General features: G+C 40.3%; 1 protein-coding gene and 1 non-coding gene across 2 annotated transcripts in view; both read right to left on the reverse strand.

The window, feature by feature from the left end:
* Positions 1 to 2370: 2370 nt before the first annotated feature.
* The window catches only part of CHMP3 (charged multivesicular body protein 3), a 61073-nt gene continuing 46091 nt past the window's right edge, over positions 2371 to 17352 (reverse strand). The window contains exons 4-6 of the mRNA XM_007969981.3: positions 9203 to 9324; positions 6325 to 6439; positions 2371 to 4764 (exon numbers count right to left, since the gene is read on the reverse strand). Of these exons, the coding sequence (XP_007968172.2) occupies positions 4622 to 4764; positions 6325 to 6439; positions 9203 to 9324 (380 nt within the window). The 3' untranslated portion in view covers positions 2371 to 4621. The remainder of the gene's footprint in view (positions 4765 to 6324; positions 6440 to 9202; positions 9325 to 17352) is intronic.
* Positions 13977 to 14078, reverse strand: LOC119627405 (U6 spliceosomal RNA). Its single transcript, XR_005243601.1, has one exon. It is a non-coding gene; the product is annotated as a U6 spliceosomal RNA (small nuclear RNA).

Consider the following 17352-nt stretch of genomic DNA (forward strand, 5'->3'; position numbering starts at 1 on the left):
TGCTTAGAAGTTTTTTCTGCCAGGTACCCTCTCAAGTTCAGATTTTGCAGATCTCTAGAGCAGGGGCACAGTGCCATCACTCTCTTTGCTAAAGCCAAGAGTGACCTTCACTCCAGTTCCAAATAAGATTCTCATCTCCCATCTAAGACCAACTCAGCCTGGACTTCACTATCCATATCACTGTCAGCACATTGGTCACAACCATTCAACAAGTCTCGAAGTTGCAAACTTTCCTTCATCTTCCTGTCTTCTTCTGAGCCCTCGAAACTGTTCCAACCTCTGCCCATTACTCAGTTCCAAAGTGACTTCCACATTTTCAGGTATCTTTATAGCAATGTCCCACTTCTCTGGTACCAATTTTCTGTATTAGTCCATTCTCACACTGCCATAAAAAACTACCCGAGACTGGGTAATTAATGAAGAAAAGCGGTTTAACTGACTCACGGTTCCGCAGGTTGTACAGGAGGCATGGTTGGGAAGGCCTCAGGAAACTTACAGTCACAGCGGAAGGGCAAAGGCACCTTCTTCACATGGTGGAATGGGAGAGAGTGAAGCAGGAAGTGCTATACACTTTTAAACAACCACATCTATGAGAACTCACTATCATGAGAACACCAAGGGGAAAATCCGCCTCCATGATCCAGTCACCTCCCACCAGGCCCCACCTCCAACACTCAGGATCACAATTCAGTATGAGATTTGGGTGGGAACACAGAGCCAAACCGTATCAGTGCCCAACAAAGTGTATGAAGGATAAAGGAATGCATGAACCAACAGTGCTCTTTCCTTACCTGAGAGCAAGAATGGAAAAAACATGACCTCTCAACAATTACCAACCCTGTGTTTAGATCATTTTATTTGAGTGGCTGGAAGAGAGGTTATCACTATTCTGGTTATCCAACCATCTACCAAGATAAAGTTTAATTATCCACCTAAAAAATATTCAGGGATTATGAGCATCCCATAATTCCAGCATCATCCTGTGAAGAAACTAGATGGATTAAGGCTATCATAAAACAATAACCTGGCATTGCTGTATGTCAGTTTTTGCCAACTTGACCTGTGGATTCAATGCAATCCCAATCAAAACCCAGCAAGTTATTTTGTGGATCTTGACAAACTGGTTCTAAAGTTTACATGGAGAGGCAAAAGATCAGAATAGCTGGCACAATGTTGAAAGAGAAAAAGGTCAGAAGACTGATACTACCTAACTTTAAGACTCATTATAAAGCTACAGTAATCAAGATAGGGTGGTAATGGTGAAAAAATAGACATGATCACTGGAAACAAATTGCCCAGAAATAGCCCCACACAAATATAGTCAACTGATCTTTGACATGGAAGCAAATGCAATACAATGGAGAAAAGACAGTCTTTCTAGAGGCAGTGGCTCATGTCTAATCCCAGCAACTTGGGACGCCAAAGAGGAAGGATCGCCTAAGTCCAGGAGTTTGAGACCAGCCTGGGCAATATAGTGAAACCTCATCTCTACAAAAACACCTTTAAAAATTAGCTGAGCATGATAGCATGCACTGGGGGAGGATCACTTGCGCCCAGGAAGCAGAGGTTGCAGTGAGCCAAAATGGCATCACTCTACTCCAGCATGGGTCGACAGAGTGAGACCTGTCTCAAAAGAAGTCTTCAACATCAACAAATGGTGGACAACTGGACACGCACATGCAAAATAAATAAAGAAAAAAAGCAAGAAAGAAAAATCTAGATACAGACTTTAACATCCTTCATAAAAAGTAAAGTAGATCACAGACCTAAATGTAAAACACAAAACTCCTGGAAGATAACAGGAGAAAATATAGAATGGCTATGGGTTTGGTGATGATTTTTTAAACTACAACACTAAAGGCACAATCCATGAAAAATACAGATAAGCTGGATTTCAATAAGAATAAAAAACTGCTTTGTGGAAGTCGCTGTCAAGATAATGAGAAGACAAACCACAGACTGGGATAAAATACTTGCAAAAGGCACATCTGATAAAGGACTGTTATCCAAAATAGACAACACTTAAAATTCAATAATCAGAAATACGCAATTAAACAATAGGCAAAAGACCTGAAAAGACAAGTTACTGAGAAGCAAGCATATGAAAAGACGTTCAGCATGTCATGAGGGGACTGCAAATGTCAATCAATCAGGTACCACCACACAACTATTAGAACAGCCAAAACCCAGAAGGCTTACACCACCAAATGCTGGTGAGGGTGTGGAGCAACAGGAACTCATTAATTGCTGGTGGGAATGCAAATGGTGCACTTTGACAGTCAAACGAGACAAACCATATGATCCAGCACTGAAGCTCTTGGTATTTATTCAAATGAATTAAAAACATGCCCACAGAAAAACCTGCACACAGATGTTTACAACAGCTTTATTCATAATTGCCAAAACTTGGAAACCACCAAGAAGTCTTTCAATAGGTGAATGGATAAACTGTTCATCTAGACAATGGAATATTATTCAGTGCTAAAAATAAATGCAGTATTAAGCCATGAAATGACATGGAGGAACCTTAATTGCATATTACTAAGTGAAAGAAGCCAGTCTGAAAAGGCTACATATTGTATGATTCTAATATGACATTCTAGAAAAGGGAAAACTAGGGAGACAGTAAAAAGTGGTTGCCAAAGAATGAGATCATATCCTTTGCAGGAACATGGATGGGCTGGAGGCCATTATCCTTAGCAAACTAATGCAGGAACAGGAAACCAAATATTGCATGTTCTCAGTTACAAGTGGAAGCGAAATAACATGGACACGAAGGAGTAACACACTGGGGCCTACCTGAGGGTAGAGGGTGAGAAAAGGGACAGGACCAGAAAAATAACTACTGGGGACTAGGCTTAGTACCTGGGTCACTAATCTGTATAACAAACCCCCTTGTCATGAGTTTACCTGCACATGTACCCCCGAACCTAAAATAATTTTTTTTAAGTGGTTGCTGGGGGATTAGGGAAGAAAGGGATGAACGGGTGAAGCACATAGAAGTTTTAGGGCAGTGAAACTATTCTATATGATTCTATAATTGTAGAAGATATCATTATATATCTGTCCAAGTCCATACAATGTAAAACACGAAGAGTGAATCCTCATGTAAACTATAGATTTCAGGCGATAATGATGTGTCTGGTGTGGGATATTGATAGTGGTGGGAGGCTGTGCATGTGTGAGGACGGGATATATGAGAAATTTTTTTGTTCAATTTTGCTGTGAACCTACAACTGATTTAAAAAAATCCTTTATTTAAAAAACTTTTTAAAACTATAAAGATGAAATCAAGAGTAATAGGAGGGTCCTCTGGACTCAAGAATGACTTCTTTTTTTTTTTGGTAGAGGCAGGATCTTGCTATGTTGCCCAGGCTGGTCTTGAACTCCTATTCTCAAGAGAGCCTCCTGCCTCAGCCTTGTAAAGCACTGGGATTATAGGCATGAACCACTATACCCAGCCAAGATTGCCATTTTGTATGATGAGACTGGAAGGACCCCATTGTTTCAGGATTTTGCTACAATATACAAAAACCGATCTGTGAGACAGTGGCTGGGCTTTTTTCCTGCCTGATTAGTTCAGTGCACATACAACTTGGACCAGAGGATCTGCGTTTGAATCCCAGCTCTGATACTTCCCAAACTGAGCTGTTTTCCTTATTTGTAAAGACTAAATGAGATCGCATATGTCAAAGAGCTTCGTAAACTCTCAACACATACAAAGTGCTACTGCTGAAATGATTTATAAATGTATCTTAAGAATGTCCCAGATGAGTGAATGTTGGTTAGGATGCATGACCACACCTTAGTGAGCTCCTGGTCAGCTCCTGACTTTGAGAAAACACGGATAGGAAGGCCCATGTCCCATGCACAAGACAACCAGCTCAAAGCAGGGACAGGCAATGAGAGGTGAAAGAGACCTAGTCCTACAGCTGTCTGATCTGAGTGCAACTTGCAATGGGAAGGAAGGGACAGAAGCTCTAAATAGACCCACATACACACCCCAGGACATACTACAGCCACCAGCCAACAGGACAAGCAGCACAACTCCCAAGCATCCTCTTGGTTAAACAGATAAAAGAATGGCTGCCATACCATGTCTGTGAAAGCTGGGGAGCAGCATCCACAGAGCAGAAGTCAGTTCTGCTGAGCTTCCAAATCCCATATGCCTGGCCATCGCAACTCTTTCCACGCCCAACAAATGAAGCAATCTGGGGCAGCCAACACCTTGAAAGTTTACTGCACAGGGCAATCTACAATGGGGCCAAGTGCTAAAGCAAAAATTTATTAAAATTCATTTATATAGTGTTTTATAGACAAAAGTAGAATCTTCGACATTCACGCAATCACCTGTATTTTCAGAACTGCTTCATGAGAAGATGGATTTCTTTTTCCTCCCCACAATAAGATATTTCTGTACATACTCCTAAAAATGATGCATTTATTTACACCATCTTTACAAGAACAATCCCTTTGCGATCCCAAAACCTGGGCAGAGAGTGAAAAGAGACAAACAGAACCTTCTCCAAAATGGTCCTCACAATGGAGGTGTAGTGCAAGAGATACATAAAATGGCAGCTCTTGAGAGGAGTGTGAGCACACCCGGTGGGGTAGGCAGCCCCTAGCTGCGGAGTGTGGCCAGCCGGGACTGCATAGCCTCCAGAGCCTCTTCCTCCTCCTCCTCCTCTGAGGCAGCCATCGCTCCTGAAGGTTCTGGCTCTGGAAGGGCATCGGTCACTTTACCGGGTGCTTTGCCCAAGGCCCCTGAAAAGAAAGAGCGAAGATGAACACCACATTGGCTTAAGGAAGCAGCCCCTCAATCTTCCCTGCCTTTCATTCCTGGACCAATCTGACCAGATACAAAAATGGGACCGTAAATCAAGTTGTTTTGGGGGGTTTTACTCACTCTGGGAAATGTGCAAATAGCTACCTGTAATGATGCCAAAGTCATAATAATTGTAAGGATTTTAAGAATCTTGGTTCTGAAGCTCCTAATCTAAATTCCTAAATGCTACTGAAAACTTTAAATCTTCTTTCTGAATAAAACTAAACTGTTTATAAATCTTCACAAAATATTTTCTTGAAGTAACTGTCTTCCTTTCCCCAACAACTTAAAACCAACAAATGAACAAATAAAAATTAAACCCCACCATTTTTTAAACATAAAACTCAGAAAATCTAGAAGTAAAAAGTTTAAAAACTCATTAACCATCACTTGGAGATTACTATTTTTATCATCTCCCTTCCAGACTTCTATAGACATGTTTTTACACAAAAGTATGTATTTCAGTAAAAAGGCTTTAATCACATATTATAAATAACTTTCCATGTTAATGAGTATATTTCTGTATCATCTATCACAATATATAGTATACCATTAAAATAAATATAACACAAATGATTTTATTAGGCATTTAGTTTGTTTCAAACTTTTCTTTTTTCTTTTTTTTTTTTTTTTTTTGAGACAGGATGTCTCCCTGTCACCCAGGCTGGAGTGCAGTAGCATGATCATGGCCAACTGCAGCCTGGACCTCCTGGGCTCAAGCAATCCTCCCACCTCAGTCTCCCAAGCAGCTGGGACTAAGGCATGTGCCACCACACCCACCTAATTTATATATTTTTTGTAGAGATAGGGTTTCACCATGTTGCCCAGGCTGGGCTCCTGAGTTCAACCAACCCACTTGCCTCGGCCTCCCTCAAAAAGTGTTGGGATTACAGGCATAAGCCACTGCACCTGGCCTTCAAACTTTTCATTGTTATAAAGAATGCTACTACAGACATCCTTGAGTTAAATATTTCAGCACATTCTTAATTATTTCATTAAACTCCCAGAAGTCAATCTGTTAGGTCAAATACTTTTTTTTTTTTTTTAAATACATATTTTTTTGAAATTGGGTCTCACTATGATTGCCCAGGCGGATCTCAAACTCCTGAGCTCAAGTGATCCACCCACCTCAGCCTCCCAAAGTGCTGGGATAACAGGCGTGAACCACTGCACCTGGCGAGGGCAAGGGCTTTTGAATGGCTACGGTCAAATCGCTTTCAAGAAAGTCTATACCAATTTAAAATCCCAACAGCAGTATATGAGAGCAGTATCTTCCTTTAAAATCAAGAAAACTCTAAAAATTTTAAGAATTATTTGTGTTTTTTTAAAAGATGGTTATAAGGATATTGTGCTTATTTTTCAAGAAATAAGCTGTATACTCTAAAATGTTAAAAATGTAGAAGGGAGTTAATGCCTAAAGAAAAAGCTACTAGCTAATTTAGTGAATGCAGGAAGAATGCCCATAAAAGGAGAAGAAAGGAGGGATCTCATGGTCATACCTGCTGTAATTTCAAACAGAATTCTGTCAATTTCCATTTCTGCTTCTTCCTCCATTTCTTCCTGATCGTCCATGCTTTCAAAAGTGTCCTCTAACATCTCTTCTATGATCCCAGCCTAAACACAGAATAAATATGTCACTTCGGTCAACTGTTAAATCTGTTCCCATCAGACACCCTACATATCACCTAGACCGAGCTCGAGCCTAAGTCCAGTCCATCCTTTCAAGGGCTGACACACAAGACAGCTGGCCAAAGGAAACACTGGATGTTGTCCTCTCTGCAGAAATGCAGAAGACCCAAAGGGAAATGGCTCTCTAAATCTAACACCCTAGGGGTGGGGATTGCTACTACTGGCTGTCAGCAGAGCTTCCTAAGGTAACCCAGACTCAATATAATGGCAGCACCTGAGAAACAGCTCGCTGACAGATGAGTGTATTTCCAGTGCCGTTTTGGGAAGCATCTGCCCTAACGCTGCAAATATAATTCGTGAACACAGGGGTTGGAATATGGTATGAAAAGTAGTTGGAGCCGTAGTAGACGCTGTGATAACAAATGCCAACAGCAGGGCAGAAGCCAAAAAAAGCCTGGAGAGGACTTCAACTTGTCCAGGTTACATCTGCCAGAATGGGGTAATCTGCAAGGATCAATTAACCAAAATCTGATCACCCACTCCTGGGAGGACTAAGACAATATTTCTGGACCCAACAAAGTAAAGGCCAGACACTGTTCTGGAAGTCCTGTGCCTGGCAGCGTGCAGGAGCCAGCCAGTCAGCCTCCTCTGTTCTCAAGGCAGCACAGCACCACTGCAGGACACAAGCAAATAGCTTTAACACTGGCCCAACCCAACCTAGCCCTGCAGTCTTTGTGCTCAGCAGTTCCTCAACTCCCAGATAGGGCCCCATTGAATGTTCTTTGTTTGTTACTGAAGCAAAGGGTTGGAACAGCAACCTCCAAAGTCAACAAGGGGGCTGCTGACCTCCCTGGGCACAACAGGTACTGGGGGGTTGAGTGGCTGTGATGGAGGGCATAGGTTCAGGTTTCTGAGAAGCTGCTAGAAAAAGAAAACCCTGGTTGTCTTGCCACCTGAAAAAACTAAGTCCCTTGCTTTGTACCTTGACGTTCTGGTGATTCAAGGAGCAGAAAGTCACATGTAGCAGCTCCAGCCCTGGCTCCCTTGTACTCAGCCAGGGTACAATTCTCAGTGACTATGCTGAAGGGTTCAGATTTAAAGCAACCCTCTATCCTGCCTGCCTGAATCTAACTAGCACCCTATTCTGCCCATCCTCATATCTGTTCTATCCAACCAAAATGAAAAAATAAATTCAAATTCATGTTCACCCAGGTGGAACGCTAGGGCCTTCCTGAATGGTATCATCTTAGTACTGGGAGCTACTGTAAAAGAAGTGCAATAAATGCTTGCTAATTGGTTAAAAAGAGTCCACCAGAATCCTAACTGTAATAGCCCTTCACACTCTGGAGGTAGAAGTTGTCATTTATTTATTCATTCAATCAGCAACGATTCATCAAAGTCCTGCTCTGTGCCACACAATAGGCCTGGGGATAAACGGAATGACTAAGATGTGTTCCTGCCCTTGTGAAGCTGAGCCCCTACTGGGGCCTTCAGAATCTACCAGACGCAAGCCTTCCTCCAAATCTGTATTACTCCCAATATTCAGAAACCATTATGAAAAAGATCCCAGATTCTGAAAAAGGCTTCCCTCTCAGATCCTGGTGGCTCTGAGTTAAAATGAGCAAGCCTGAAGGCACTCCAAGAATGATCTTATTATCTGGTTCTAGATGAACAGTGATCACCAACTTGGGGGCAAGACACCTACATGCTATTTGCAAAGGACATACCCTCCTGACCCATTCCTTCCTTACTGCTACTGCCCAAGGACTTCTCATTCAAACAACCTGGGCCCTGGGCTTTCTACGTTGTTTTTCTGCAATTTTCTTTTCCAGCCCCTCTCTCCCATGCCCTAAACCCTGTATACAATTCAAGTTCATAAATGAAATTCACTGAGACGAAGGGAGACGATTTCTACGCACAGCCTCTATGCAAGAATTTGAGGTGTACACTCTTGGTTGTCAGTCACAGGTCTGAAGCATGAAACAGCATCTGTGTGAGGGACCTCCCATCCTCATTTCCACTGTGACAACTCAAGTGATAAGGTCAGACATCAGTGCCCCAACTCCAGATCTTCACTTACAACCAAGGTGACCTTAGGGAAACTACCTGATGACCCAAAGGCTCAGTTTCTGTCTATGTAAAAAGAGGATAAAAATCCCTCCCTCTCAAGATGGCTAGAAGAACAGACTAGGAGATAGGACAGTATGTGGCTGCTGGGGCTCGGCAACAATGCCTTCTTTATCCCTGTCTTTGTCTGAAGGCCACGAGTACAGGTCCTTGCCAGACCCTGATCCTGGGGGTGGCAGGTATTTACGTGCTTTCTATTGATTCTCAGTCTCTCCTTTTTTAGTTTAAAACAGGGATCAGCAAATTTGACCTGCTGCTGCAGGCCAAATATGGTCTCTGCCTGTTTTTGTAAATCAAGTTTCTTTCCTTCTCCTTGCCTATGTTGGACCCTACAAACTTTATTTCCTTGATCCCTAAATGGTTGCTCCTTGGATCCCCCACCTCCTCTAGAGCTCTGGGTAGACTTTTGCTACTTCTACAGAACACTCTGGCAATCTGACCCAGACTCTGCCATGCTGAGCTCAAATGGTTTCGATCAATGTTAACAGCTACTCCTTAAAATTAATTCTGTCTAGCAGGTGTAGTCTGTTCATCCCCACTCACCCTCATCCCTGGACCACTGCTACTTGCTTAGAGTGACTCCGGGGTTTGGAAAGGAAAGCAGGGCTAGCCCTAAGTCACCTTCATCATTTCTTTGGACAACTCCCTCATGGTGGCCTGAATTTCTGGAATCTTCACAAGACTTTGCATGGCCTTCATCACTTCTGTGCTCTTCTGCAAGGAACCAGCCACTCGCAAGACCGCTGAAAGATAATGTGTACAGTCAGGATTGTTCAACAGGATGGAATAAAGAGACACAGCCAAATTATGAGCCATTCCAATAAATAACAGCAGTGGCAGATGGACTCCCAAGGTTATTTGTGTGCCTTTAAATTAATTACTGTCCTTGTTGACCAAGAGACTGACTTTTCTAAATTGTATGCTATCTGGGTTACTACTGATGTGAATTCAGTGAGCATGCACACCAGATGACCAATCTGGAGAGTGGCCTGAAGCCACTCTTGACTCTTAGGAAAAGCAGCCAGCTCGGAGTAACTGTGACACCCAGGAAAATCACAAATGGGAGGAACAGCTCCAGACCTTGTAAAGGCCACACTAGAAAAGAGAAGGCTTTAGGACCCAAGTAGAGCTCCCCATTCACCAGCCTATGGACAGTGTCTGTTCGGTATGGAGCCAGCTTATCACTGGTCCTCAGAAAAATGAGAGAAACTAGGATAGATACAGTGAATATGTGTATGTGTGTCAGTGTGAGGTGGTTCCTTACTAGAGAAAAACCTTCTGTAGTCTGAGATTATATGCCTACTACAATCTTCTTTATAAGAAATCATGGTAGTATCAAAAGATCATTGCCCTACCCTCAATGTCTTTAACATGTTAAAGAGTTGGCAACCATCCAAACCTGTTTTAGAATTTCTGAGACTTGAAGTTCTGAGAGCTGTCATATACAAGCTGTTCCCTAAAACTGGCGCACAGACTTCCTTCCTCCTGGCTAAATCAGGAGTCACTATAGGTTTACCTCTGGTGAAATCCAGACCCTAGGAAGCTTTCACATCTAAGGGAAAGCAAGAGTGACCAGAGAAATGCCTGTCTGACATTTATAGCACTATGTTTTTTCTAAAGGAGTAAGGGAGTTTGCAGAAAACACTTCATTTCTCTTAACACTGAAATGGGAAAATAAAATATTTATTAATATTAGTAGAATGACAGAGGAAGTGTCAAGAATCTGTGAGGCTGAAATCAGCAATAAATTACATATGCCATTAAAATGATATAAAAAGTTATAGAATGTTAAAAGTTATTATTGATTATATAAAGATGGGAAGAAAAGGGTAAAAATAAAGCAAATTCCATCCAGTTTTGTTTATAAAGCCTGATGTCTACATGAGCCTGTAGTTGTATTATTTTATAATTTGTGTCTTGATACATCCCTATACATATTATAAGTTGCATTATTATTTGCATCCTGAGTCTGTAACCCAGAGAGAGTACCTGAACATGGTATGTGTTCAATAAACTTCTTTGAGCTGAATTAGTGAAAATAAGTAAACAGATGGGAGACATGGAAAAAACTATGACTAGAGAAGTATTTAAACACAGAGCCATCCATTTGTATTTTGAAAAAGGTATAAATTTCTCATTATTAGAAGGTACAAGAAAGGAAGAGTCAATGTTGTAGGAAAAAGAGGACGCAAAAATAAACTTAGAAATAAAACTTACTACAAAAACATTCAAGTTGATAACCAATCAAAATGGATTAGGTAAGTGGATTTTTAAAAGGCCAGACTAATTTTATGTTGTACACTTGAAACTCAAGACAAAGGTGGTTGCTATGGTTTGAATATGTCCCCTCCAAAATTCAGGTGTTGCCACTCTGATAGTATTAAGAGGTGGAGCCTTTAAGAGGTGATTAGGCCATGAGGTTCCACCCTCGTGAATGGATCAGATGCCCTTAGAAAGTTCTCCCTTGCCCTTCCTCCTGCCATGTGAGACCACAGCATGCCTACCCTCCAGAGAATGCAGCCCTTACCAGACAACCAACCCTGCCAGCATCTTGATCTTGAACTTCCCAGACTCCAGAACTGCATAAAATAAAATTCTACTCTGAATAAATAACTCAGTCTCAGGTATTCTGCTATAGCAGCACAAAACAAACTAAGGTATAAAAAAAATGTATTTCCTATGCTCCAAAAGGAAAAATGAAATAAGAAGGTATGGCAGGTAAAAATCATTTCATAATAAAAATAGCCAGACCTTCAAAAGAATGAGAAGGCAAGCCACAAGCCGCAGGAAAATATTTGCAAAAGACATATGTGATAAAGGACTGCTATCCATAACATACAAAGAACTCTTAAAACTCAATAATGAGAAAATAACTGAACTTAAAAATGGTCAAAAGACCTGAACAGATAACCCACCAAGATGATATATTAATATAAATGGCACGTAAGCATATGAAAAGATGTTCAACATCTCATATCATTTGGGGACTAAATTAAAACAATGAGATACCACCAAAAACCCATTAGAATGGCCCAATCCAGACCACTGACAATACCAGATGCTGGTGAGAATGTGCCGCAACAGGAACTCTCATTTATTACTGATGGGAATGCAAAATGGGACAGCCACTTTGGAAGACAAAGCCAGACACACACCTACCATATGATCCAGCAAGTGTGCTCCTTGGTATTTATCGAAATGAATTAAAAATAGGTCCACAGAAAAACCTGCACACGGATGACTTATAGCAGCTTTATTCATAACTGCCAAAACTTGGAAGAAACCAAGATGTCTTTCACCAGGTGTATGGATAAACAAACTGGTACATTCAGACAATGGAATATTATTCAGTACTAAAAATAAATGAGCTCTAAAAGCCATGAAAAGTCATGGAAGAAACTTAAATGCATATTACTAAGTGAAAGAAGCCAATCTGAAAAGGCTACATATTGTATGATTCCAACTACATGACATTCTAGAAAAGGCAAAACTATGGAGACAGTAAAAAAAAAAAAAATCAGTGGTTGCCAAGGATTAGTAGGGAAAAAAGATGAATAAAGACAGCACAGAGAATTTTTCGGGCAATGAAACTACTTTGTATTTACTGATACTATAATTGTGGATATCATTATACATGTGTCCAAACCCATAGAATGTACACCACCAAGAGTGAATCCTATGTAAACTATGGACTTTGGGTGATAACGACATGTAAATAGAGGTTTACTAATTGTAACAAATGTACCACTCTGGTGTGGGATGTTGATAGTGATGGAGGCTATGCACGTGTGAGGGCAGGGGTACATGGATCTTCTGTACTTTCTATTCAATTTTGCTCTGAATCTAAAACTGTTCAAAAAATAAGTTTACTAAAAAATAAAAACAACTGTACCCTGCCGTCTGTTTTCAAGATTGCCATTTTGTATGATGAGACTGGAAGGACTCCAGTCCTTAATATCAGTAGAATGCAGTAGAATGCGGCAACACCTGGCATCAGGCGTTTCCTCCAGAATCTACAAAACCAACATGCCAGAGAGTCATTGGGCTTTTTTTCTGCCTGATTGTTCTAGTGTACATATGACTTAGACTAGAGATAATTGGGTTTGAACCCCATCTCTGCCATTTCCTCACTGTCATCTTCAGCAAGCTGAATTGTTTTCCTTATTTGTGAAGATTGAATGAGATCACATGTCAAAGAGCTTTGTAAATTCTCACACATGTACAAATATAAAGTGCTACTGCTGAAGCAGTTTATAAATGTATCTTAAGAATGTCCCAGATGAGTGGGAATTGGTTAGGATGCATGACCACACCTTGGTGTGCTGCTGGTCAGCTCCTGACTCTGAGAAAGCACTGATGGAAAGGCCCATGTCACACGTACAAGATAACCAGCTCGAAGCAGGGACAGGCAATGAGAGGTGAAAGAGGCCTAGTTCCACAACTCTGCTATAAGCCACTGTAGTAAAGTTTTCTGTTATTTGCTGCTGAACATATTCCTTAGCTAATACTACAAAAAAAAAGCAAAAATATCACCCATTATGTTTTATGAAGTATATGTAACACTAATTCTAAAGTCTGAACAAAACTCTAATCATAGAGTTGCCAGATAGTATTCTAATTAACCCAGGTGCTATTTAAAATACTAAAACTATCCTCAAATAGACTGTACAAACTCATTAAGACCAAAGTAGATTCACATTCAATAGGCATGGGTGGCTTAATCCAAAAATACCACATTCAAAAACCAAGAACACATATTATATACTAAAATATAAATGGCATCAGAGTAGTGACTGCGTCCCACTATGTTAACAATAAGCTGAATGTACAGAATGCAATCAACAAATAGATGCTGAATGAATAAATGAATTAATCCATAAACAAAGCATTATTTAATGGTAGAAAGTCCCAGAAAGCATGTGTTAGACTGAAACAGAAATTCCTATCTAAAATCTTCAAAAGACCACAGCATTCAAAGTATCATTATATATTTAATTAAAATGCCAAATTTCATGCTTAAAAATGGTTAAAATGGCAAATTTTCTTATGTATATTTAACTATAATAAAAAACTTTCCCCACATCCCCCCCAAAAGGTTAAAATTTTACAGAAAACATTACTAAGTCAGCAATGTAAAAATTAGTTGATCACATTTAAAACTACAAAGATCAAAGTTACACAGAGAGGAATATGAAATAAACTGAGGAGCATTCCATTGGTCACAGCTCTTTTTGTTGAAATGCCTTCCCTACCCCAGGCCTGTCTGCAGATCTCTTTGGATTCAGGCTCTCTCCAACTTCAGGGCCTCTCCACATGGTCCTCCCTCAGTGTGAAGTGCCAGTCCCACTGACAGCTCCATACTGTAGAGGCTTGGTGGACAAAGTTTTAAAAAAAAAAAAAAAAGGAATGCTTCAAAGTTTGTATTTATCCTTGTGCAGGGCCACATTAATCTTCTCAGTAGTGTTTCAATTTTAGTATATGTGCTGCCCAAGAAAGCTGGAGTGCAGTGGTGGATCTTAGCTCACTGCAACCTCTGTCTTCCGGGTTCTAAGTGATTCTCCTGCCTCAGCCTCCCAAGTAGCTGGGATTACAGGCACACGCCACCCACACTTGGCTAATTTTTGCATTTTTAGTAGAGGTGGTGTTTCACCATGTTGGCCAGGCTGGTCTCGAACTCCTGACCTCAGGTGATCCACCTGCCTCAGCCTCCCAAAGTGCTGGGATTTACAGGCGTGAGCCACTGTGCCTGGCCACTAGATTCCTTTTATTTGGAGGAAGACTCACTATTTTATTTCCAGTGCCTAGCACTGTGCCTGACATGGCCGACAAGCATTTGTTGAAAAAAACCAATAAATGAATTTAACACTGAGGTGGTTTTATAAAGACTCAAGTGCTCCTACATAGAATGAAAGATTTAGTATTGGGTCAGAAATATGTTTTTTCTTTCTTGTATTGATCAGAAAACTTCCAGAACATTTCTTTATTTAAAAAAAAAATTTCAGCTGGGTGCAGTGGCTCACCCCTGTAATCCCAACACTTCAGGAGGCCAAAGCGGGTGGATCACGAGGTCAGGAGATAGAGGCCAACATGGTGAAACCCTCTCTCTACTAAAAAATACAAAAACTAGCTGGGTGTGGTGGCGTGTGCCTGTAATCCCAGCTACTTGGGAGGCTGAGGCAGGAAAATCACTTCAACCCGGGAAGTGGAGCTTGCAGTGAGCCGAGATCACACCACCGCACCTCCAGCCTGATGACAGAGCGAGACTCTGTCTCAAAACAAAAACAAAAACAAATTCATATGGCAAATAGCAGGGAGAAGGAAATAGAAGCTCATTCTCCCAGTGTTTTAAATTATAGACAGAACATCCACATACTGGTAACAAAAAGCAACTGATGTAGGAAAAGAAATTAAAAACCAGAAATAAAAAAGGTTCACTTTTAAACATTTCATCAAAGAGAATTTTGAAGACACAGAAAAGTAGAGAAGTATCATTTCACCAAACAGGAGATACGGGTAGCAAATAAGCACATGAAAAGATGTTCTTAATCACTGGCCATGAAGGAAATGCAAATTAAAACCACAATCAGCACCATACACCTATCAGAATGCCTAAAATGAAAAACAGTGACAACAACAAATGTTGGAGAAGATGCAGAAAAACAGGATCACTCATACATTGGCTGGCGGAAATTTAAACCTGTACACTTTTATAGCAGCTTTATTCATAATAGCCAACAACTGGAAGCAACTCAGAAGTCCTACTGGGTGAATGGTTAAATAAACTGGTATATCCATATAATGAAATACTACTCAATAAAAAGAAATGAACTATGGATACATGTAAACACTTGAGTTAATTTCCATAGAAGTATGCTGAGTGAAAAAAAAGCCAATCCCAAGAAGTTACATAACTATATAACTCCATTTATACAACATTCTTAAAATGACAAAATTATAGAAATGGAGAATTAGTGGCTGCTAAGGAGAAGGCAGAGATGGGAGGAAAGTAGGTGTGGCTATACAAGGGCGACATGAGGGATCCTTGTATTGATGGAAATGTTCTGTAGTTTGTACTCCGGATTTGCAAGATGTTACCATGGGGGGAAAGTAGGTGAAGGGTACACAGAATCTCTCTGTATCATTTCTTGCAAATACAGGTATACCACATGTATGTGAGTCTACTAGTTTCTAAAAACACAAACCTTATTTTAAAAAACATTAAAGCATGTAAAAATAAAGTAACATTACAACCCCACACCTGATACAAATGAAAAAGGGATATTATACACATAAAAACAATTTCTGCTATAAATATGACCATGTTATAATATCAACAACTAAAGATGGAAGCAAAGTAACTAAAAAATTAGTTTCATGGTCAGGCGCAGTGGCTCATGCCTATAATCCCAGCACTTTGGGAGACCAAGGCGGGCAGATCACGAGGTCAGGAGATCGAGACCATCCTGGCTAACACGGTGAAATCTCATCTCTACTAAAAATACAAAAAATAAGCTGGGCGTGGTGGCGGGCACCTGTAATCCCTGCTACTTGGGAGGCTGAGGCAGGAGAATGGCGTGAACCCACGAGGCGGAGCTTGCAGTGAGCCGAGATCGTGCCACTGCACTCCGGCTTGGGAGACAGAGCGAGACTCCGTCTCAAATAAAATTTAAAAAAAAATTAGTTTCATAATCAGTAGATGTGGAACACAGTGAAAATATTCTGAAAATAATCTGGACACCAATAAAGAAAGCAACAAAAACAGAGAACTCTTTCTACCTATCACAGGCTCTCATGGGAATTATTAAAATTTTTTAAAAATTAAAATTTAATTAAATTTCAGTTAAATTTTTTTAAAATTAGCAAATAAAAATGGGGCCAGGCATAGTGGCTCACACCTGTAATCCCAGCACTTTGAGAGGCCCAGGCAAGCGGATCACTTGAGCACAGGAGACCGAGACCGAGACCAGCCTGGGTAATACGGTGAAACCCTTTCTCTACAAAAAACTAGCTGGGTAAGGTGGCTCGTGCTTGTAGTCCCAGCTACCCAGGAGGCTGAGGTGGGACGATCACCTGAGCCACGGAGGTTGAGGCTATGTGAGTCATGATCGCACCACTGCACTCCAGACTGGGCAACACACCCTATCTCAAAAATAAAATAAAAATAAAATGAAGTAAAAATAATGTTAAAAACAGCATCAAAAACATGCAGCTCATTGGTAGCAAGAGCCCAGGGGAGCAATACATTGACTCACTAGACCAACAGTTGGGTTTTAAAAGCCAACTTAAAACCGGCATTTACAAACACAATGAATCAGATTATAAGAAAATATGAAATCTTATGACATTTCACAATAATGATAAATGAAAGCTCAGAGAAGGGATATAAAAAACATTTGAGCCTCAAAAGTAAAAATCCCTTGAGAGTAAGACACCTTTTCCTTGTAACAAGAAAAAAAAAAAAAAAGTTAAAGGGTACATCATGATTTCCAAAAAAATCTCTAACACATAATAATAATGAACAGAAAGATAAAAATTAAAAGGAGATAGTACAAACATTCTATAATATGGTGAACCAAAACCAAAAGGATGTCACAAAAGAATATCGAAATCATGTACATTTCAGAAACTTTAAAAATTTAAAGTCACGTTTATTTATGACTTACATGCTCCACTTGAAAAAAAAACTTGAAGCAGTTTATCAAAAAGATGTATATGGCAGATACAATAAAATAAATTTAAAACGCTCAAAAGTGTGAGTCGATTCCATAAAT

Source organism: Chlorocebus sabaeus, chromosome 14 (assembly GCF_047675955.1).
Source record: "Chlorocebus sabaeus isolate Y175 chromosome 14, mChlSab1.0.hap1, whole genome shotgun sequence".
Taxonomy (NCBI): domain Eukaryota; kingdom Metazoa; phylum Chordata; class Mammalia; order Primates; family Cercopithecidae; genus Chlorocebus; species Chlorocebus sabaeus.